We start from the raw sequence: 24,808 nt of genomic DNA on the forward strand, positions 1-24,808 counted from the left end.
GTAGCTACCAACACACACACACACACACCACATCACGGTGAGCTCATAAAGGATGGAGCATCAGACAAAGGCTCTCTGATGTCTCCTATACATCTCAATGTGACACAAACACACACACACTGCCTCTGTGGCGTTAACGACTCCTGACAGCTTTCCAGTCAAATAAACACATTCTCATTAAAGCAGGAAGATGGAGCGAGACACGCAGCGTTAAAGCTCACATTCCAGCCCCAAAGAAAGGAAAACACACGAGAAGAAAGAACAACAGAGGAATTCCACAGAGGAGAAAAGGTCTCAGATCACACGGTAGAATAACCAGACTGATCCCAAAGACAAATATACAAATAATATTTATATGGAATTTTACCCCCAATATTTTACAACCATTTTGTACAAATAAAATTGAGAATAAAGAATATTATAATAGCATTGTTCACAAAGCACTAATTTACGTTTAACTTAGATATTTAGTTAATAATTATTAAAATATGTTTCATTTCAAGCTTTACCACATTTTACCATTTTAGAAATACATAAATCTCTGGGAATACTGACACCATAAATATTAAAACCTATATTATCATTGATTATGAATCCTAACAAGGTAATCAATAGATAGGAAATAACTTAGATGATAGATATTAATTTTTAGTGTATTTTACAGCTGATTTAAGACCCGTTAGCATTAGAGATGCTAACAGCAAGCTAACACAAGAGGATGGTTAACTTTGATTAGCTTATTTATTCCAAGTTCAGTAATTGTGATTAATTGTAATTGAACTTTAGTAATTGAGAATGTAATTGTAATTGAGTTTCTGAGGATAAAACAATTTTTATTTAATTGTAATTGAAAAGAATGCTGTTCACTGCAATTGAATTCTAATTGAACATGGATAATTGAAAAATGTAACTGACCCCAACCCCGGTGTGTGTATTAGAGGGGTTACACTGTTCATAGACACAGCTGTAGAAGGAAATGGGCGCGGCAGCAGCGATGATGGAGGAACTGTGTTCATGCGTGTGTGATTATTAGAGCAGAAACAATGCTGGGGGGGGGGGGGGGCAGCTGGCTCAGACTGCATATATTTTCATATCTTCATTGTTTCACTTCCTAAAAATCTGGTTTTTTGAGATTCCTGGAACTATATCAGATCACTGGAAATGTTGGGGATCAATGCTTGGTTTTTAGGGTGCTGTGGAGTCTAGGGGCCCCTACTCTGTGATGTCACCCCCTTAACGCTGTGATGTTGATCCTCTACTCCAGCGTTCTGCAACCTTTACTCTTAAAGGAGCCATTTTGACAAATCTCACCTTAAATAAAATCCTTCCAGAGCTGAAAAAAACACTTTCTCAATGAAGACAATGTAGTGAATCAAATTCTATACGTAGGTAAAAATATATAGAATAATATTATCAAAACAATATTTTTTGTAACAGATGTATTTGAAGAGCTCAACACATGCTAATTGCTAATTTCTTGCAACATATCAAGTACACATACAGTATTAAACCAGCATGTTGGCAGTAAATAAATCTGTTCCCACACAATTAAAATCTCTATTTCTTCCAGAATAGTGTTTTTGTTGGTTTAGTTTCTTACCAGGGATTTGTGTGTGTGTGTGTGTGTGTGTTAATATCAGTTACATTTTGTGTCTACCTGGCTTTGTCAAAGTATTTTCCAGTATAAGCCATTCCACACGCAGCTCCCAGTCCCTGACCCAGAGAACCAGTGGCTACGTCCACAAACTGCTGCTTCTGTTACACACACACACACACACACACACACACACACACACACACACACACACACACACACACACACACACACACACACACACACACACACAGGTGGAAATAAAAAACAACAAAGAAAGAAAGTTATATATGTTATATATCTGCATTAATAAGGAAATTAAAAAAGCTGTTGTTAACCATTAGGAAACAACAGGGATGATATAATAAACGTCATCTCACTGGTACTGGGTGTCCCTCCAGGATAGAATCCACCTTACGCAGGTTGAACAGTTCGTTATCCTTCAGATATCCAGTCTCCGCCCACACAGCGTAGAGCACTGGAGCTGCATGACCCTGGGAACACATCACATTTACAATCAATCAAAAACTAATCATCACCTGCAGAAAAAAACAGCAGCAGTCAAAAATACAGGAAATAATGAGATTTTGTTTGCAATCTGTGACAAAAAGCTGAATAAACCAAAAAAGAAATGATTTTTTTTGTCATTTTAAATCAATATTTCTACATTTTAGTTCCACGTTACATTTAGTTCTCAGTCCATATCTAATACAGTTTAATATTTATGCTCTTTTCATTTCTGCATTTGTATTCTTCTCATTATTACTTTATTTAGTTTAGTGTTTATGATTTTTATTATCAATAGAGGAAGATTTTTAAAATTTGCACGAAATTGAAAACATCATCCTGTTTGTCGCGCCCCACCTGACATACCTAGTGTGTGTGTGTGTGTGTGTGTGTGTTACCTTGGAAAGGACAAATCTGTCATTGTTGGGGTTTCGTGGATCTTCAGGTCGATATTTCATAGAATGAAAGTGGAGAACAGACATGATCTCTGCTACACTGCAGCATGATGTAGGATGACTGCAACACAACCAGTAAAATACAGCTTTTTAATATTCATAATAATCTGCTCTTCTCTTAAAATCCTGCAAACATAAAAACACACCTTGTGCAGATCAGGACACGTGCACCACAGCAGAGAAAAGAGGGAAATGAATGTGGATTTAAGATAAAGTGAAAGGCCAGATGTTTGCAGATGTTGATTCCTGTGTGACTTTGTGCAGTTACAGTTACAGTTACATTAGACATGATCAAAGTCAGAGAATCAGTGACATCACCATGTTCTCATACAATCAATCACTAAATGTTTTAGCACAAATATAGAAGTTATGTTCAGATATTGTTTTATTTTCTCTCAACATGCTGATAATATCCTGTTATAGAGCGTTATGTAACAACATCTGAAATGTTTCTTAAAAAAGTAATAAAAACTGAAATGTTACAATTGACCAATAAAGTAAGAAGATTTTGAGCCCAAAATGTAAAAACTTTTCACCTTTTATATATCTATATTAACTATATATATATATATATATATATATGAAGGTAAGAATAAAAAAAGTTCCTAAAAATGTCAAGGTTCTCCAAAAGAAAAAGCTTTAATCATAATAATAATATTAATCATTATTATGTGTGTGTATATATACTGTACATACACCTACAAATCACATATTTACTCATACACATCTGTGAAAAAATAAACCCTTAAATCCATAAATTATTGACTCACTCTATGATGTAATAACATTATTACACTATTAGAGGAAAAATGTTTAAAGTGATTTGTGTTTATGCAGTTTAACTTTTTATTTATTTTTCTAAATAATCTCATTTAAGGGAAAATCTTATATAAGCTTAAATAAAATGACATTCCAAAATAAACTAAACTAAAAAAAAAAAAACACTATTTAGTTAAAAAATTACATTCTTTAAATTAGGGCTGAAAGGCCTTAATTTACAGGTGATGATAATGAAACTAAATTATAATATTAATTAATTGTGGCTTTCTCAGGGAATTTTTGTTGAATTTAAATAAATCAGATGAAATAAAATTATTATTTTGCTCTTTTGGAGAAAAAAAAAAAAGTTAAAATCTTTTGCTTAATTCGTGCAACACGTGTTCGTTCCCCGGGAGCCAATACTGCAGCACGCACTCGATCACACAACCTCCCGGTGTGTGTGTGTGTGTGTGTGTGTGTGTGCTGTTCGTTACATAACCAATACCGACACGAGGGGTTAACGGACCACATGCACGCACATCATGACCATAGCTGTCATTATTGTTTAATATTCAGCTGTAATTCATATACACCTTATTATAAGTGTGTATATGTGACTTATATATATATATATATATATATATATATATATATATATATATATATATATATATATGAATGCATTCATGAAAGTAAAATAAATGGAAATGTAGGGAAACTCATTCCAGTGAAAACAACAGAACAAAGAATAAAAATATAAGTCATAATTATGAGATAAATCAAAGAGGTCTAAATGGTCTTCCATGTGATGCACCACAGCTACAGTTGGAAGAGGCTGAGACAAACATTTAGTATCTCATAATTATGACTTAGTATCTCATAATCATTATTCAGAATCTCATAATCATGAGATACTATATCATAATTGACTTAATATCTCATAATTATGATTTAGTATCTTATAATTATGACTTGGTATCTCATAATTATGACTTTGTATCCCAGACCTTCCCCTAAACAAGCTACACTACAGAACTCACTCGCACATGCTGTCCCTTAGAGGAGAAAAAGACTAAAGTGTCTCATATTGATCAGATGTTTAATAAATGTGTTTGTGTGGCACATTTTTAATCTTCAAATTTAATCCAGAATTTTCTTTCTGGTCAGACTTTAATTGAAATAACAAAGGGTTGAGATTTATATCGTATATCACCGTAGATATGAGTCTGTATCGTGCAGCTCTAGTTATGATTATGATTTAGATTATGACTGACTGATCAGTGTGTGTGTGTGTGTCTCTCCTCCATCTCTATGCTGTGTCAGGTGATCATTGATCAGTGATCAATGATCAGGTGTCACTCACCCACTTCCCGCTGCAGTCGTAGCTTTGATGGAGTTGATCCTGAGTCTGGTGGAGATGTTCCTGAGAGCCTGGACCGTCTGCTGGTCTGGTTTGTGGTGGTAGTCCTCCATATCTGAGAGATGCACCGATAACAAGTAGATTAGATTATAGATTAGATTATAGATTAGATTATAGATTAGATTATAGAGTAGATTATAGATTAGATTATAGAATAGATTATAGAATAGATTAGATTAGATTATAGAGTAGATTATAGATTAGATTATAGAATAGATTAGATTATAGATTAGATTATAGATTAGATTATAGAATAGATTATAGAATAGAGGTGTGGTAGTGGTGTGAGTTAGGGGTGATGTCTGCAGGGTGAAGAGGAGAGGAGAGCACAGAGGATGTTATAAAGGGGGTGGACAGGGGGAGGGGCATGAGGCTAATCTACAGATCAGAGGATGCTGTACATCGCCATGAATCTGACGATACCATTCACGATTTGCATCTCATCATACAATACATCCCGATACTAAAATATACCATATACAGCAATATATCATATCAATAATTACAAAATCTATTTTTTAAACTTGTGAGAACAAGTAAAAGTTAAAAAACTGTAATTCAAGCACAAATATAAAAAACAAGTGATATGTTTCTCAAACTGTCACATCACATTTTTTAAAAAAAGTTACATTTTTGCTTCTACAACAGATTCTGATTCTGTTAATTAAAAATAAAACTAATCACATACATCTATAAAAACTATGTTTTATAATCTAAAAGTCATTGAGGAGTGATGTAGTTTAACAATGTCTGATGGTGCGTTCACTGACACCTAGTGACTGGGCGTTTACCTGCTATGCTAATGTTAGTGACATTAAAAGTTTTGTTAAAATACATGAAAAAAATTGATTTGGACATTTTTTGGATCGAAACGATAATGGAGTGATTAAATATTGCGATAAATCATCAAATCATTTTTTTTGTTGTGTTACACCCTTAACATCATGGAGGTAAATTTGTGTCTATTATTAATTTTTTTTGAAGCAAACGTTTTTCTAATTGATAATTATTTGTTTTTTGTTAATATAATGAATAAGAAAAAGGACAGAAATCTACCTCCATAACATTGTGAGATCAATACTCACACAGATACTTATATTTACTGCTTTCAGCAACACAATCCCCCTGGCCTTTTATTGTGACAGCATCAGACATAATCTGAAAAGCAAAAAGTTAATTATTGAGTCATAAACAGCATGAAATAGTATTTAAAAATATCCATAAATATATGAATCAAATAAATGATATTGTTTATGTAGACCCTGAAAGTGTAAAACAAATGCCTTCGTTTGATTTGCACCATCACACATTGGTTTGTAAAACTTAAATATTTCAGCCTGGAGTCAGTGCTGGACGCGACTGCCACCGTGTGGTGAGACAGTGAACTGCACAAAAAGAAGGTTAAAGTATAAAGGTCAAAAAACAAGTTTACGACAATCTGAATGTATTGATTTCTGACTTTATTTTTAGTCATTTGATTTTATTTTTAATATATGTACTGGTTCTAGATACTCTGCCACTGTTCAGACTGAAAACATATTACTGTACAATTACTGAAATGCCAGATTTCACTAAATACAGTTCAAAAAACAAAACCAAAAACTAAAAGAAAAGTCGGACGATAAACCGTGAAAAAGATGCATTTAAACATCACAAGGAATATCGTTGAGCGTAGTAGAGGTATAGCAAGGGGTCAGATTAAAAATCACATTTATATACAAAATATTACATATATATGTATTTTTGTATTCCAATTGAGTTGTAAAGTATGTAAGTATGCACAGAATTACATTTTTGGAGTTTTTTCTTTACAATAATATATTATTTTACACATTTAGATTCAGGTTTGGGCAGAGAAAATGAAAATATTTCCAGCCGCTGGGGGCGCTCACCCACCTCTCCTGTAGAGTAGAATATAGAATAGAATAGAATAGAATAGCCATTTATTGTCACTACCCTGGAAAAATACAATGTAACACAGGAGTGCAGCAGGGGAGGTGGGCTAATTGTTTGTTATACAGGGTGGGGGTTAAACGTGACTGAGTCCATGGATGTGGCAGTTGGTATGGTCCAGGGGGAAGAAGCTGTTTGACAGCCTGCTGGAATGAGATCTGGTAGACCTGTAGCGTCTCCCTGAAGGCAACAGATCAAACAGGGGGTAGGCAGGGTGTCAGGGGTCTCCAGTGATGGCCTTCGTTCTCCTGAGGCAACAGGATGTGGCGATGTTCTCCAAGCTGAACAAAGGGCAGCCAATGATCTTTTGAGCGGTTTTAATGACCCTCTGCACCAGCTTCCTGTCCTCGACTGCGGAGCCTGCGTTCCACACACTGAGGCTGTGTTAGTATGCTCTCCACAGAGGTGGTAGAAAGCCAGCAGCAGCTTCCTGTCTAGGTAGACCTTCCTGAGGACACGCAGGAAGTGTAGCCGCTGCTGAGCTTTCTTGACCAGGTCTTGGTGCCCAGAAACCTGAAGGTGTCTTTCTGAACAACATCCTGGTGATAGATGAGACAGCTGTGACGGCTGGGAGCCAAAGATGATAAGCGATTTGTGTTTGATTCAGGCTCACTCAATTCCGTTAGCCTTGAGTCCTGGTCTCAATAATCCACTGAGGTGGCCTTTTACCTCGCGAGCCAAGCAATCAACTTCTCCAAGGTCGATTCAATTCCGTATAAACATTCCAAAGCAGCTCCTGCTCGCTTTTGAGATCATTCATCACATGAGTCTGAGTGTTGAGAACCCTGCTCCATCCTTCAGAAATGACTGGCAGCCTTCCCAAAACGTAATATGGACTTTGTGATAGGTCCAAAAGCTGCCAGCTCCAATCAGCAGCATGCCTACTACCATAATTCCTATCATGTAGATGTTTTCCATGTCCTCCAGGAAAAGAATTGACAACGCGTCACTTTTTCCAAGGGTCGAGCGCATATCCAGCCTCAAACGTACTGCTCAGACAGGCGGGCTCACCACTGCCCGTTCTTTTTGTTGATCTGTTAGATTCACAAAACCAGACAAAACAAAGCAGCAGCAAAGACAGATACGTGTGGAAGAGAGGGAGCAGAGAAAAGCAGAAGAGAAAACTATCTGTCTAATGTTTCATGTAGTTTCACTCAGATTTTTTAGTATTACTCTGGATTATTTTTTTTGGTATGTTCTAAAACTTTGAGGTACTGTTATTTTTTTACGGTTTAATAAAATCACTCACACACAAAAAAACAACCATTGAAAACAGCACTTTACAAATTTTAATATTACAAAATAAGCAAATTTATCATGCACAGCCACAATATTCTTAAACATATGGTTATTGAAGCCACTTAAAAAAAATATTAATTGTTCAAAAGGAAAATTTGTACCAGAAATTAACAAGAAAAACTAATTTAAATATGTAGACAGGATTAAAACCAATGTCTATATTTAAATTATTAACAGGCGTTGGCATTTCACACCTTAAATTAAAAATAAAAAAATAATATATATACAGATGCTATTTTTTTACTGGCTGCTGCAGCCATGGCTATTAAACATTTATAATTTTCTGATGATACAGAGGATGGTGCATGTTAAAAAAAATAAAAACAAGGCAAACTCATTTCAAATACATTCAAATAGCAACACCTTCTATAATAGAAAATGACTGCATGGGGGCAGGAAGGAAAAAGCCTTGTGGAGAAGATGTTGCTTGGTTTTGTATTTCCCAAAAACTCTTTTTTTAACATTACATTTGACTTTAGGAATATCACTGTAACTGTATCATGTAATAATAAATGTAATCCCAATAGAAAAACCCTGTTCCTGCTGTCAGTGAAGTGTGTAGAGTACAATCATCACTGTCACTTCACTGCATCTGTATGGAACATATTAGCAATGTTGCTAATCATCTCCATTATATAGTGCTAATTATTGTAGAAAAGTATCCCAGTGTTATTTTCCCACTTTATTGCACACTCCCATCATAACGGCGTCAGGAGAGAACGAGGCGGGAAAGAGAAGGAAATGTGTAGAAAGTAGCTAATAACCCACTTTGTGCATTTTTCTTTAAAAAAAAAAGAGAAAAATGGGGTATTTCAGGCTTTTAGCTCCTAGTGCTTCATTAAACAAACATGATTTTTAATCTTAGATCAAGAGACAAAAGAACCAGAAACAAGTTAATATGAAAAACACACAAAAAAAATCAGAAAAACCTTTGTGTAGCTGTGGCAAATGTTCAGGGTTATTAAAATAAAAAAGAAACCACAAACAGATGCTCAGCAGGGACTTTACTGTCTGACTTTGGTCCCCAATGTGTTGATCAATGGGAATATGAGCTTAGCTTAGCTTAACTGTGGTCCATCCATATTTAGAACATTACAGGGAAAACTTTCCATTAGCTTTAATCTGCTCCTGCAGATGAAAGGTTTACCTGTAGAATAAATGTGAAAATAAACCTGTACTTTGAATAACGTGCTTGTTTCTCTCTCTTCCAAAGGTCATTAATGGTCTGAACTATAGCTTCATGTTGTTGAAGTCCAGGGACAAAGTCTGTAGGTACGCCTCATGGATCGTACTCAGGAAGTCAGCGTCGTTCTGTATGAGATCAGAAGAGATATTAATATAACACTTAGATTATTAAAAAAACATTTTGGTCCTCATTTATCAACATTTAGTGAAAACTTATCTGACCAATCCCAGCGTAGAAATTATCAGGTGTTGATAAATACAGCTGCTGAATTTGATCGTCATTAACATGTTACGCCCTACTGTTTCGGAGGCCCCGCCCACTGAAGCCAAACAATAAAATAAACTTTTCCAAGACGAAAATCATCATCTTCACATCTGAGGTTTTTGAACATGTGAAAACTGGACTTAAAGGATCTGATTTAAACGCTCTGAAGGATCAGCTACTGAGCAGGTGACGTCTGCCCCCCTGTGTGCACTGAGAATAACTACACAATATAAGGTTCATATCAGCCTCAGTCTGCATGCTTTAGACAATATCACAATAAAATAAATGAATGAAACCCTTAAAAAGCCTTAAAGGGGCGGTATTATGAATGATTTATCTACAGTGATATACATCCCTTTAGCCTCATTCAGAGAGACAAAGATGAAAAAGTTCTGTTTCCTCCCTCCTTTGTTATTCAACATTTTGTAAAAAGTCAGCTCCAAACGAGACAGTTGGTTTTTTCTCGCTTTGTGACGTCATAACACGGAAACTCCTCCTCCTGACAATCCTGGCTCCTCCTACACTATGAGAATGTGAGCTCCTCCCTCTCAAACTACCTCACTGCTAAAACAAATATAGCGAAGGCAGGTTGACATTACAGTTAATATCTTTATGGTCGGTATATAGATAAACTGAAGAGCGCTCACAATGAGTTTAATTTTTAATAGCTGTTATACCGCCTCCTATCACCTTTATGGGATGATATGATGTGTTTGTGACCCAATGCACAAACAGTGCATTATCATCTTAAATGGATTATTCCTGTGGTTAGGAGAGGAGAGGAGGAGAATGAAGACTGTTAATGATTTACTGCTGCTGTGATAAACACACACGCTGAAGCTGCGTTAGACTGAAAGTCGCGTTTCAGAGGCTAAAACTCTGGAAAACAGGCGAGTTTGGGAAAATAAACCTCAATGACATTGTTGTTGGGTTTCTGAGAACAAATGAAGATGAGTGAAAAAATGACTAATTGTTCTTTGTTTATGTTGCGTTCAGCCACTTCCACCTACAGTATAATTCATTACTGATCAAATACTGCAGCACATCAGTAAAAGTTTAAGGTTGAACTTTTTACATTTAAAAGCATGAATGAGGTCCTGTTTCCTCCGTACAGCCCCAAGTCATGAGCTATATGGAGGAAATAGGACCTCATTCTACAAGACGAAGCATAGCAGCGCTGTGTGTGTGTGTGTGTGTGTGTGTGTGTGTGTGTGTGTGTGTGAAAGAAAAACCAAAAAAGTGATCAGTAATTACTTGGGTTTTTTTTTAAATGTATTTAATTTTGTATTAATAATCCATGTTGATCTGTTCTGAATTAAATTTTTAGTCAGATGTTGCTGCTGCTCCACTAATTCACTCAGATTATCCATACTAGCTCAGATGTTAGATCTGATCATATCATATGATCACGTCACTATTGATAAATACCGAAGTTTGCGTGAATTTGGTGGAACGCACGTCGTACACTCAGATCTGAACGTACCAACGGTTGATAAATGATGGCCAACGAGTGTGTAGTACGTTAGTTGTTTTGTGTGATCTTTGTGCTGATGTTGTACCTTAATGAGATAAATCAGGGTCTCCTGCAGCTGGGCTTTACTACACGAGGCTGATGGAGGCTCTAGAGCTGCTCCACAGGTGGGCGTGGCCTCAGTGGAGACGTGAGGAGGAACCACTGATGGAACCTTATTGATGGACTGCTGGAAGACGCTGGGAGAGAGGAGCACTGAGACCTCCCCCGGCCCATGAGCAGGAGGAGCAGGAGGAGCAGGTAGACGTGGACTCACTGGGACAGACTGAGGAAAGAAAGGTGGAGTTAAATTAGAGCCTGAAATAAATAACCTAATAAAAGTTAACCTTGTGATGGACTGGCGCACTGTCCAGGGTGTACCCCCGCCCAGCGCCCTATGAGAGCCGGTGATTGGCACTGGCAGACCCCCGCGACCCTGTTAAATGGAATAAGCGGGTATGAAGATGGATGGATGGAAGTTAACCTACCTCTTGTGTTAGCTTTCTGCTAGCATCTCTAATGCTAATGGGTCCTAAATCAGCTGTAAAATGCACTAATAACTAATATCTATCATCTCATTCATTTCCTATCTATTGATTACCTTGTTAGGATTCATAATCAATGAAAATATAGGTTTTAATATTTATGTAAGTGTAAAAATGTGGAGAAAGCTTGATATGAAACACATTTTAATAATTATTATCTACATATGTGTAGAACTGTAACATGATTCACAAGATTTCTGTTTAATTAAATTATAATTGACAGTTTTTATTGAATTTTCATGCCAATTACAATTACAAAGTCAAATTATCTGAAATCAATTACAATTTATTATGATAATAGCAACAGATTTTTAAAATTAAAATCTAAATTATATTTACATCATAATTGTAATTAATTACCAATTACAATTATAATTGAGCCCAACTTTGGTGGGAGAATAAAACCTTTAGTGGATTAGAAAGAGTTAAACTCACAGAAAGTGTTTTAATGATGTTTGGAGGCTGATGTAAGGGCTCTCCCTCCTTACTGCTGTGCTGCAGGGGTACCTTGCCCATGGGCTCGTTGAAGCTGTGGGGTGGAACCAGCGCATTGGGCAGGAAGTTTGGTGCTAGGATGGGTTTAGGTGAAGCTCCCTGTATGAGGACGCTGATCACTTCCTGTCCCATGTGAGGGGCTGAGGGGGCGGGGCAGAGAGGCTGGTACACAGGAACACCGTGATGGATGGGGTAGGGGGCGGGGCCCTGGAGCAGAGCAGCAGAGTCTTTAACAGCGTGATGAGGAGGAAAGAGCTGGCTTTGGTGTGCCTGAGCAGAAAACAGACGACTGTGGACATAGGTGGAGGAGGGAACAGCTGTAGTAGGGGTGGAGTGGGTGGGGTGGGCGGGGTGGGCGGGCATGGCAGGGAGGGAGGAGTCTTTAGGGAGAGAAGAGCCAAACAGTTCCTCCACGGTGATCTGCTTCACCACAGTGTGGAAACTCTGAGGACGTAAAGAACAGTTTCATCTAAAGAACAGTTTAAATTCTAAAAAGAACTGAAACATTTGTTACATCAAAAGTTTGAGTTTAATCATTGAACATGTTGGTGCAAAATAAACACATCATCAGATTAATGCTTATGCACCAGGATCATAATGGATATAATGTTCCTGAGAAATAAATGAAAATAAAGATATTAATTCATGTTTTGATGGGGATTTAAATCAAATAATTCACCCTTTAAAATATATCTTTGTCATACACAGTTGTAGCTACAAATAAATCATAATTTCACTTTTCCATGTGTTGTGGTGTATAGATATCTAATATCTGACTCTAGATGCAATTCACAGTATTTTAAGACTTTTCATGACAATTCTTATCCCCAAAAACCTACATTTTGCCACAAAGATCATATTTCTACATCTAACAAAACCAAAGTTATGGTAAGATTGGAATTTGCAATACAGATGGCGGCCATCTTGGATTTCTTGATTTTAAGTGGAAACCATTGTTTACCAGCGTGAATCCATTAAAAATGAAAAATGTATAAATGTTCATGCTTTTTTAAAGGAATGAACAGACCTTTTGTGGCTGCAGGGTGTGATGTCTGTGCTCAGTAGAACTGATGGACGTTCTCACATTTGGCTCTGACAACATGTTAGTTTCTCCTGACTGGGACTACAAAAAACACATGAACATTTACTTCAATCCTCAGTTTTTCACAAAGAGCAATAGCGTGACAACATAGACGAAGATGTGTTAAATCAGTGTTTGTTAAAGTGTGTGGCACGCCCCCTGGTGAGGAATAGAGGTATAGTGGGTGGGGCAAACTTTTCAATTTCATGCCAAACGCCTTTCTGAGATCAATAAAACTAAAGAAAACACAAAGAAAGTAATAATGAGAACCTAAAAATGTGGCAGAAATTAAAAGAGGATTAAATGATTAGACTGCATTAGATATTGACCAGGAACTAAATCTAACGTGGAACTAAAGTGTAAAAATAATGATTAAAAATGACTGAAAACATTTATTTCCTTTGGTTTGCCACATAATGCAAACAATCTTCCTTTTCAGTCTTGTATTTTTAACTAATTAACTATTAGTCATTAACACTTTTAAGTGTGGATGCTATGCAGGTGATTAGTTTAATTTAGCTTTAATGTATCCATGAAACGTGTTACTTGCATTCTGAAACATGATGTTACCTGTTAGTTTATTTCATAGGCACATTTTTGTTTTTGTCACAGATTGTAAACAACATTTATTTATTTCCTGTATTTTTGACTGCTGAACTTTTACATTTGTTTTTCATGCAGGTTTAAGTTCAAATTAGTTTTTTAATTTTTGAATCATTATGAAATATGACCTCACTTGTTCCGTTAGTTCTATAAATGTGTTATTTGTTGGGATTCTTGTGGGGGCAATGGCAGCAGGTGAGGCTTGAACGTTCACCTTTGTTCAAAGTGGGGAACACCCAAAAAAAAAGGGATAAGAACAAACAAACAACCCTGTAATTTTATATGTCACAGTTTGTGAGCATTAATTAGTGCCCAAGCACAACGGTGCGTAGGACCCTATTGTAATACGCCTCGTTTTTATTCATATTATTTTATTTACAGCCAAATGACTGCATTTTTGAGGGCCTAAACACGCTCAGGAACTCATGAAAATCTGAACACTTATTAGGACTGGTGAAAAATATGATATTTTGGGGGAATTGCAAATGCAAATGGAAAAATGACTCAATGGCGTCCCCTTGAAAATTGACTTGGCTTCCAGCTGGGACTGATTACATCATCAATGTGGTACTTGTATTACTTCAGTACCTTATTATCTAATGATTTACATCTGTTTCATACCCACACAGAAACAAATCAAGCACCTCCAGTTATGGTTTAACCCAACCGTCATTCATAATCATAGCACCACCTATTGGTAAAAGGAAATCATAGACATTATATTTACACAGAACATTGCAGGAAAGTTTGTGATATAATCTTTGAAGATGTTCAGCTACATCTCAACATTTCTGCCACACCCTGACATGCAACACACCTCAACATGCGTCACGTCCTGACATGCGTGTGTGGTTGCGAGGGCCCGTTCATTGCTGCTCGCACCTTTAACTACCATTTGTAACTCCTGTAGCTAAAATCATTTTTAGCTCCTCTAACATCCTTTATTACACATGAACTACGTTATGTAACAGTGTTTGTCTGCTCACTCTCTGGTATTCGTCCTTAGCTTTGCTGAGCAGCTCCAGGATGTCGATCGATCTTGGTTCTACGACACCGTTAATGGTTCCCAGTTCAGATCTCTCTAGGGACCGTATCTGTGCGTGGTCCGCCTCATGTTTCACAATCCTGGAGAAGAAATATCAACCACATCAACCAGCAAACCACCACCACAGAGCCACAGTCCTGATTGGTTACTTACTTTAGCATGAGTTGAGCAATGCGTTGACAGTCCTTCTTATCGTAGAACCAGATGCTGTAGATACCAACTGGTAAACAATAAAAACCAATGTTAGAGTTTATGGATCTAAAAATGTGTTAAGCATTACATAAACCTATAGAAGTTCACATCTCTCATCAATAAACAAACTGTTCATTGGGTAAAATGATAAAACACAGCATGTGTTCATGTGTTGAAATCATGACGCGTTCAAGGCCCCTCGAGGAGCTCTGGTTGCTAGGCAACCTGTGTGTTTGGGTCTCTAATGATCCACTGTGAGCAGAGGGGATATGAAAACGCTGTAAACAGGTGTGTGTGTGTGTGTGTGTTCTGCTGAACTATAAACCTTAACATCTCTGAGGATCCTGACAGTTTAATGTCAGCCTTAAACGACTCGATTCATCGTTCGGTGTTAAAGATCTGAAACATGGACTGAGGAAAGTTAGACACTTTTTACTCTAAACTTTGCTCCATTTATCGTGCTTTCCAGTTACTTTCTGAGGACAACTGGATCTCCAACCCCATCCATTGATAAAGACTTTAGAAGACAACTGGAGCTACTGAGACCCAGTGAAACTACAGACGTGGCTTTTACTGGACTATCAAAATAAAAGGATTCCATCATGTCTTCCATACCGGGGCGTCTGATGGGCAAACAGAGTCCTAAAGGAGAGCAGTCCACGCTGACGTTGACCTTGGCTATGTTGTTCTTCCTCATCAGTAAACAGATGGGTAAACCATCCAACTCTCTACTGGTGGCTGTGATGAAGCTTCTCTTCAGACTTCTGATCGACTACCTAGGAGGCAGCGCCGTCAGCTACTTTCTAAAGATCTGAGGACCTTTAACTCTGCTGAACTATATACTGATCCTCTGTGTGTGTGTGTGTGTGTGTTTCTTCTGCTCGTTGCCATGGAGCCATGAGGTTAGAAATGTTGCTAAACTGTGAAAAACAATGAAAAGGAAATGAGCAACAAAACGTTCCTGAGAGCGTCAAAGAGACACAATGACATTCAGAAGAAAGGACGTGAGATGTTCCAGAAAACACTGAGGAGTTACTGGTTTGGCTTCTTCAGAGGTAAGAGCCACGCATGCACGCACACACGCTATGGGGGGCGTATCACTTCTAAAATAACACACATCAGTGAAACACACGTGTGCGTGTCTAACTTTCACTAAACTTACCTAATGTCAGTAGTTAGGTGTAGTGACAGATGTGGTGTGAGTGAAGCTATAGTGATCAGGTGACCTTCACTATGTAGCACCGTCTACGTGACATGTAAACACTTAGAAAAAAATATTAGGCCCTTACGCGTATATATATATATATATATATATATATATAAATAAAACAGATACTTACGGTTGCCGTTCCTGTAGAGTAAAAAAGGATCCTGCAGCTGGAATTCCAGGTCTTTATTGATGGGTTCCACCAGGTTCTCAGTACTCAGTCGGTTCATGATGGTGAAACCATGGTGAGGAGACGCAGATCTGACCAAACATCAGTCATGTTCAACCATGTTCTAAGCATGAAGCTTTAACATTCATTTATAAATGACACCAATGAGAAAACGTCCTCACTCTATTTACTAGGGCTGCACCATTTTGACAAAAAACCTAATTGAGATTTCGATTCGATTTACGATTTTTAAAAATATTTTATACATTTAAATGCATATGTGTTTTATTATATTTTTTTCTAAATTCTGTTTTCCACATCAATTTTTTAAAATTCTGGGTTTTTTTTTTTTTTTAGAAATATTAATCAATTTTTTCAGAAAATATTACTTTTTAACTATGTGAGGAAACAAAATACTAATAAATAAAAAAATTCATAATTGAACAAAAATGTATGTCAAAAATAAAATAAGATACATTTAAAAGGTAGATATAAGTTGTAGTGACATGGATTATTCTGACTGCTCATTTTTAATTATTTATATGTCATATAAAGATGTATGAGAACAGTATTAATGTCACTATATTTACCTTCAGGGATCAATGATTTACTGAATCTGATTTGGTTTATTGATTATGTTTTGATCATTTAATTTAAATTAACCTAATTTAAATGAACCTGATGACATCATTACAGACTGTAAAGATTAAACTAAAATAAATGTGCAACACATCACGTGTAAGAAGTGTTATTTCACCACTATGGGTCAGAATATTTACATGATCAGAAATGATCAATAATCTATGATGTTTCAGACTCTACAATCCCTGGTATTGATGATCTCATTCACAACAACAGAACAACTTTATCCACAGATCTTCTGTAGCTCTGATGAGATGTTTAAACGCTCTGAGCAGGTGAAGATGATTAATGCTGACTCATGTTTTCATGGAACGATGCAGCGCTACATGAGAAACAAACAGAGCTTTTATAGACACGTTAAAGTTAAACAGGCACTGGTGGCTCTGATTTATGAGTCAGGGATGATTAGTGTAGTTTTTTACCAGGTTCGACATGTTTAGGTGATGTTTGAAGTGTTCAGGATGAGCGTGGGAAAAACATTTACACATAAAAAAAACATCCTTTTCCTCACGGTGACGGCGTTTAAACCACATTCAGTTTTCATTGTTCGATGATTCCATCAACGTGGATTTTATAGTGTAGTTGTTAACGCACTCAGAGACTCGCTGCAGCGCATACAAGCATGTGTCCTGTAAACATCTCTGATTGGCCAGCAGCCTAGGAAGGCGGTTCTTTGCCATTCTGATTGGTGAACATATAAATCACTCAGATGATGAAGAAAAAACCTCCAGCGTCTGATGTTACGTTATCACAGTAGTGAAAAAACCTTAATATCAATGTGATTAAGGTTAATCGTTATTATTTACTGTACATTTTACACGAATAGTCAAACAAAAGTAAAGAGATACTTGTTGATGCAGTGAATTATGAGGCGCCTCTTTTCTTCATCTATTGATTTTTTATTTTAAATAACTGAACAAAACATAACATTTTTTAATCACACGTGAATGTTTTGGATCATCAAACCAATTTTAATTTCTCACAACTGACCTCAGTTTAGATCAGTGTAAGTCAGGGTTGGGGTCTATTCTAATTGTAATTGATGAATAATTACATTCATCACATAATTATAATTGTCAAAATGTGTTGCTTTTGTAATCATAATGCAATTTTAACTGATTTCAGATAATGAACTTTGTAATTGGTGTGGAATTTATATAAAACTGTATTTTATAATTTAATTTAACACAAACCTGGGGAACCATGTGATAGTTCTACGGCTTATACATATGACGCCCACACCGAAAATATTAATACCAATATTTTCCTGGATAAGAAGCCTAACAATGTAAGAAAGAGATGACAGATAATATATATAATCTATATTTATTTACCAGCTGATTTTGGGTCAAAACTGACCCATTAGCATTAGAGATGCTAACAGAAAGCTAACACAAGAAGAAGGTTAACTTGTATTAGAATTGTATTAACATTCATATTTTTAAGAACAGGCTCAAGACCCACCTTTTTAAATGAGCTTTTAACAAATTATTTATTCATCTTAAGATTGTTATTGTTCACGTTTTTATTGTTATGTTTTATGTTATTTTTATAGTGTGTACTGTACGGGGTGAGTGTATTTTCAACTATGTAAAAACACTTTGAGCTGCATCTCTATGTATGAAAAGTGCTTTTTATAAATACACATTGATTGATTGATTGATTTCATGTGTAGTAAGTGAAATTCAGTAATTGAGAATGTAATTGACTTTGAGGATAAAATAAATATCGTAATTTAATTGTAATCGTAAAAAAAAGCTGGTAACTGTAATCGTAATTGAACATGACTAATTGAAAACGTAATTCTGACTGAAAAATGTAATTGACCCCAACCGAGAAGTTTGCTGCCTGTTCAGATGACTGCGCAAAAACGGCATCGTCTGCGTAAAGTTTTTATTCATTTATTTTCTATATTTCTAAATTTGCTTGTAGTGATTTTTTTTTGTTTACTTCAGAATCTTTTTTTTTTTTTTAAATAATACCTTTTTGCAAATACCCAGTGGCTGATTTATTGATTATCAGGCAATTTATCAATATTAGCCGCTTAGAAATAATTTTTCTGATTTGTTTTGAAAGCAAAATAAGATTTAAAATAAAGAATATTGGATAAAATGAAAAGATTGGTAAAAGCTAGGACATTTTTCTCAGGCCGTGTTCCCAGATGTTATTCATTTTTCCTGTAATTGACATGAATTCTAGTTTTGTCCCACAGCCAATAAACAGACGTCATCAGGCCGATCAGCCAATCAGAAGCTGCCTGTGTTTACTTTGTTCACCGTCTACACACACGTGTGAAAAATGACAGAGCGCGCGCACACACACTAAATGCTGTTAGTTTTATCATCACATGTTTCTTCTTACCTCTCATAGACGAACAAAGTTCCTTCAATGTCGGTTTTCTCCTGAAATAAAACCACTGTTAACAACAAGTAGCGCTCAACCAAACCTGCTGAATTTATTAGCAGATGTATTTAGCTGAACCAACACTTATTAAAGTTTAAACAATAGGACGCCATGTGTTAAACTACACACCATATACATGTTGTTAATACTGAATCCTTAACATAGCCTGCTAGCAGGTAGCTCAACACGATTCAACCGTTCCGTCTCGTAATAAATTCCTTACCCACTCGTTTCCTTTGGAGTTAAAGTTATATAAAGCCACTTGTCCGGTGACATCCAGCAGTTTGTTAATGTACGGGTCTTGTCTCTGTAAAGCAGCTAAACTCATCATATGTCCAGCAGCAGCGCTCTCCATCTTGGATGCGATCGTTGCTTCCACACGGACAGATTTCTGCGGACACCTTAAACTTCCGGCCTCCACCGGAAACACGTACTGCGTGTAAATGAAAATGCGCACTTTAGTAATGAAAATATTATAAAAAACAAATTCAATAATATATACATTTATCTGGCGGAATAAAACACATTATATTAACAAATCACAACTTGTAAAATACCATGACAAAGGTGGTATTAGAAATTTATTCAATCTGACTCTGGGACATGTACAATCATTCCATGGTATCTCTTCTTTTTAACTTGTACATATGGCAATAAACTCTATTCTCTTCTATTCTATTAAATCATTGGATTTTGAAGCAATAGTTGTTACTTTCAGAATAAATTTGGATTAAAGCATTTTTGGCAAAGCTTGTTTCACATCCCTAAAAGCATCTTTAAAAAATTGGGAGGATTATAATTTTTACTAAAATGTGACTGCGACATCTCCAAACTGCCTCTAAAATTATCAAATTATCATAAACAGGTTCTGCTATATTGGAAGATGGTGTTGTTTTTTTACCCACAACTTTACTCCACATGGCTCCACGATTACCAGAAAACATTGTTCGTATCCAGTTGGTATGAAAATAATGTTATATTTGTTATATACATTTATTATATATGTATTTATTCATTTAATAATAATAATAATAATAATAATAATAATAATAATAATAAATGTATATATTATATAAATATAGTTTTAAATTATATAATGTAAAAAATACATTATATAAAACAAAACAATATTTAATCATATTTAATGATTTAATTTCATTCCTGCCACGAAATGCATCAAATATGCAAAATAGGAAATATGATCAAATGTTTATTAGTATGTTTTGCTTGATTTGTATTCAAGACATTTTGATAAGAATGACTGTATATTGTTAATATAGGCTAAAAAGTTTCATTTTATTTTTTTATTTTTTTAACACTTTTGGTTAATAGTGTGACGGGTTCATTTTATTTTTTAATGAAAAGTAACAGTAAAGTTTAGTTTCACGACAGCAGTGATTATTAACGTTCCCACAAGAGGGCGCTGTCCACATTTGTAAAGATGTTTGTCTTTAAAAAAATTATATATAATTTGACACGAAAGCGACTTGTGAACATTTTTGTGTAAGAAAACAACAACAACAACAGACTTAAACGAGAAAAAAACCTGTCTACTTATTTATTATAAATAAATTAATTAATGAACTAAAATCGAAGGAAAAAAAGAATAAAAACAATGTCAGCATGGAATTGAAATTATACAATTTATTGACATGTCCTACTTTGAGAAATCAACTGTCAAATGCATCCTTTGCTATTTTAATACAATTAACATATTTAGGATCATCTGTTTTACCCACGACATATATTTCATGATATCTGATCTCATTATAATATAAAATACACAGTTGATCATTTATTCACTCAGTGTGCACTCCTTTCTAATACTGCTGATCTACTGGCCCTGCATGTGGCCTACACCTCAGTTTGGGGACAGTGGAGCGCAGGATTATAGTCTGACTAGGATTATCCTCCATGATGGTCCAGGTAATCCAATCACTGTAACCTTCCAACTCATTCCCTCTCCAATCTCTGTGGAGTGAGGACACAAAACTGCACCATGAGGCCCCAGAGGAGGCAACGGTGACCCCCATGCCGTTCATTATAAGGGGACGACCCCTGAGGGGTGAGTACCGCCACATACAGGCATTTTTAGGTTTATATTCCAGAAAGTCAATTTAAAAAGGCTGATTTCTCTACTTTAAATAGGTTTTTTTACATAACCAAAACATACATATTTTGGTTATTTTTGGTCATACATAACCAAAACAAAAATAGTTTCTGCTCATTTTAACACAGGTCACATAGTGGAGCCCAAAGTTCACAGAAAACATTTTAGTTGTTATGCTGCAAAGAAGTAGTGGAAAAAACTGAAGTCAGCGTCACATGGAACATTTTTAAATCCAAGTTAAAAGCTTTTCTTTTTCTTTACAGTGTGTGACTGAGAGGGAGATTTTTAATCATTTTATTGTTAATTTAATGTTTTTATAGATTTTTAAACTGTTGCACTTTTTAATCATGTAAAGCACATTGAATGGCTTTGTGTATGAAATGTTCTATATCAATACATTTGCTTTGCTTCACCATAACAATTACTTTCAGTCAATCACAACATTTGATTAATTGATCTATTGATTGACATTGGATGTCATGAGATGCATTATAACAGTGGTTCCAAAAAACTTTTTTTGGGTCATGACCCAGTTAATTATGACTTATTATCTCATAATTGTTACTTAGTAATGCGTAACATAATAATGTAATAATAATATAATATCTCATAATTATAATACTTAATATCTCACTAAAAATGAGATACTATCTCATAATTATTACTTAGTATCTCATAATATAGGATCTCATAACTACAATATCTCATAAAGTAAGTCATAATAATAAGATAGCATCTCATAATTATGACTTAGGTCAACCACCAATACCAAGCTTGTGCAAAAAGTACTTATTATGCGATAATACCTTATTATTATTATTATTATTATTATTATTATTATTATTATTATTATTATTATTATTATTATTTTACTTTTCCTATTTTTTTAATGGCCGGAATGGGCTTCTATAGATATGACATATATCCATCCATCCCTCAGTGGGAGGACCAGTATCAGATGATGATGATGATGATGATGATGATGATGATGATGTGCACTGTGCACTAGAATACCCGGATGTGTGGAACATGTTTGAGGCTCCGTGTCCAGCCGCTGCTGCTGCTCTTCATCACTGTGTTTTAATCCCGCTACATTATTATTATTATTATTTTTATTATTATTATTATTCTCTATTATTCTCTGTGGACCAGTGGGTTTGTCTCCAACCATGAGTTGGATCTAAAACGTTTCTTTTCATGTGGATTCGAGGATGCAAGAAGCGGATGATCAATCTGAAGGTAAACACTGTTTCTACATCCATTTAACACGCGCGTTTTAATCCGTTCTGTCGGATACGACCGATTACGTCAGAGAACGATATGTTTTTACAACTTATTCTAGGCCACAGGTCGAGTATTAACTCACTAAGTTAAATACTTAATGCTGAGCAGTGTTTAAATCCACCACACAGCGAGTTGTGCACAGTTCTATTGGAATAAAATGGCTCTAATAATAATAATAATAATAATAATAATAATAATAATAATAATAATGAAGGAATGGTAGATCAGTGATTCACAAACTTTCCCCAGTCCTGTACCCCTTCAGACATTTAACTGTACCCCCATAAGGCTGGGCGATATGGACCAAAACTCGTATTTCGATAGTTTTTCTCAAAATGGCGATATACAATATAAATCTCAATATTTTTAACTTAATAAAATCGCACTAGAAAAACAATTCTGGGTTAAATTTGCCGATAATAATGTAATGGCAAGGTTTTTCATCCTTGGGGTTGTGACCCCATGTGCGGTCGCCTGGAATTCAAATGGGGTCCCCTGAAATGTCTAATAATTTATAATAATAAAATAATTTATTTTTAAAATGTGTTAATTATTATTCTTTTTTCAAATTATAACACCACGTACAAAATGGTAATCAACTGTATTCTATACGTTCACTTTCTCATATATAAAAATATCCTAGCTGGAACATCTTGTCACTTTGTCACTAATCCTAAACAACAAACATTATCAAAAGCTAATTTTAGAAAGAAAAAAAGTCAAAAATGTGTGATGTTAAAATGGGGTCACTACCCAAAAAAGTTGGGAACCACTGATGTAATGTTGCATACAATGTAGCCCTACAGTAAAAACGAGTCCCTGAATTTTCTCTGTTTTTCTATTATTTATCCTGTTGAGGAATATTTTTATCTAGAAAAAATATATTTTTGGATCTATGAAGCCTACACTATGTCTATGTTCTCTATATTATAAAAACATTAGTTATCTTCCAGCAGCTTTAACATCTGCATTCCATAAATTAGGTCATGTTCATCTGCTGTAATTGTTTAGTTAAAAACCAAGAAAACCCTGTTTCAACGATAGTGTGTTATGTATGAGCTGCATGTGTCACATGACCTCTTTTGCTATAATGAAGTGACCAGGATTGATGGTAGAGGAAACCATGTTGGTGTATTATTCACTTCCTGATTGGACAGTAGGTCTGCTGTAGAGTCAAGGGCACAGACATTAACACTCATGATCTTCATTGATTTAACTTCTCTATCTCTCTCTCTCCCTCTCTCTTTCTCTCTCTTTCTCTTTCTCTTCAATCTGAAACAGCTTTATTGGCGTGAGAAAACAGGTTTACATTGTGTGAGAACCATGTACACACAATAAGATTATAATAAAATAATAAAATAGGCTTTCACTATATATATATATATATATATATATATATATATATATATATATATATATATATATATGTAGAACAAAATTTAAAATTAATTTATAAAAGGGGAAAAGGTTATGTACATACATTTACATATATTAATACACACACACCTATGCGTCTGGTTGAACAAGTACATACATATATATATAGATACATAGATACACATACAGTACATGTACACAAACACCACACACATATCTCTCTCTCTCTCCCTTTATATTCTGTCTTCCAAATTGTTACATTTTCACTTATTGAATATTACTACCATTATAAAATGAATATTTAGTCCCTGCCCTAGTTTTAATGTAAATGTGTGTGTCTCTATATGTCCTGTCCAGCTTGTGTACCTGATGGCCAGAAACGTATAGTATCAAAGTAAATGTACTTCATTACAATACCTAAGCAGTTTTTTTTATTTTATTTTACTTTTACCCTACTACATTAAAAAGTAAAAACAAAAACATACTTTTACTTTGTTACTTGTATTTTTGTCACCTCATTACTCGTTACAAATTGGAGCTAATGGTGGGAGTGGGATGCCCTGGACTACCCGGTTCCCACAAACCAGAAGTTGTTCTTTTAGCGTTCTTAGACACGTTCATTCCAGATTAATTATACGTAGGGTGACCATACGTCTGGATTTACCCAGACATGTCCTCTTTTCACGTCTTGTCTGAACCTTCTGGTCG

General features: G+C 35.4%; 3 protein-coding genes across 18 annotated transcripts in view; 1 reads left to right on the forward strand and 2 right to left on the reverse strand.

Moving 5' to 3' along the window:
• Positions 1-1,653: 1,653 nt before the first annotated feature.
• LOC114466949 (transketolase-like) lies at positions 1,654-4,788 on the reverse strand. The gene is made up of 4 exons (XM_028452823.1): positions 4,679-4,788; positions 2,500-2,617; positions 1,975-2,088; positions 1,654-1,755 (listed from the first exon to the last, which is right to left on the reverse strand). Exons 1-4 carry the CDS (start codon positions 4,786-4,788, stop codon positions 1,654-1,656), a joined length of 444 nt encoding a protein of 147 aa, XP_028308624.1.
• Positions 4,789-8,090: 3,302 nt separating this feature from the next.
• On the reverse strand, positions 8,091-19,717 carry dcp1a (decapping mRNA 1A). Its single transcript, XM_028452896.1, has 9 exons — positions 19,553-19,717; positions 19,288-19,328; positions 16,249-16,376; positions 14,870-14,936; positions 14,658-14,796; positions 13,015-13,110; positions 11,928-12,431; positions 10,997-11,233; positions 8,091-9,298 (listed from the first exon to the last, which is right to left on the reverse strand). The coding sequence occupies exons 1-9, from the start codon at positions 19,682-19,684 to the stop codon at positions 9,218-9,220; spliced, it is 1,425 nt and encodes a 474-aa protein (XP_028308697.1). The 5' UTR covers positions 19,685-19,717; the 3' UTR covers positions 8,091-9,217.
• The window catches only part of cacna1db (calcium channel, voltage-dependent, L type, alpha 1D subunit, b), a 99,828-nt gene continuing 90,270 nt past the window's right edge, over positions 15,251-24,808 (forward strand). For 7 of the 16 annotated variants that reach the window (XM_028452880.1, XM_028452884.1, XM_028452885.1 and 4 more), the window contains exon 1: positions 15,852-15,963. In XM_028452880.1, coding sequence (XP_028308681.1) covers positions 15,852-15,963 — 112 coding nt within the window. Of the gene's footprint in view, positions 15,964-21,255; positions 21,395-22,452; positions 22,679-24,808 lie in introns of those variants that run through there. The other 9 variants (XM_028452878.1, XM_028452882.1, XM_028452886.1 and 6 more) reach the window with 3 other exon arrangements.

The sequence above is a fragment of the Gouania willdenowi genome, chromosome 7 (assembly GCF_900634775.1).
Source record: "Gouania willdenowi chromosome 7, fGouWil2.1, whole genome shotgun sequence".
Taxonomy (NCBI): domain Eukaryota; kingdom Metazoa; phylum Chordata; class Actinopteri; order Blenniiformes; family Gobiesocidae; genus Gouania; species Gouania willdenowi.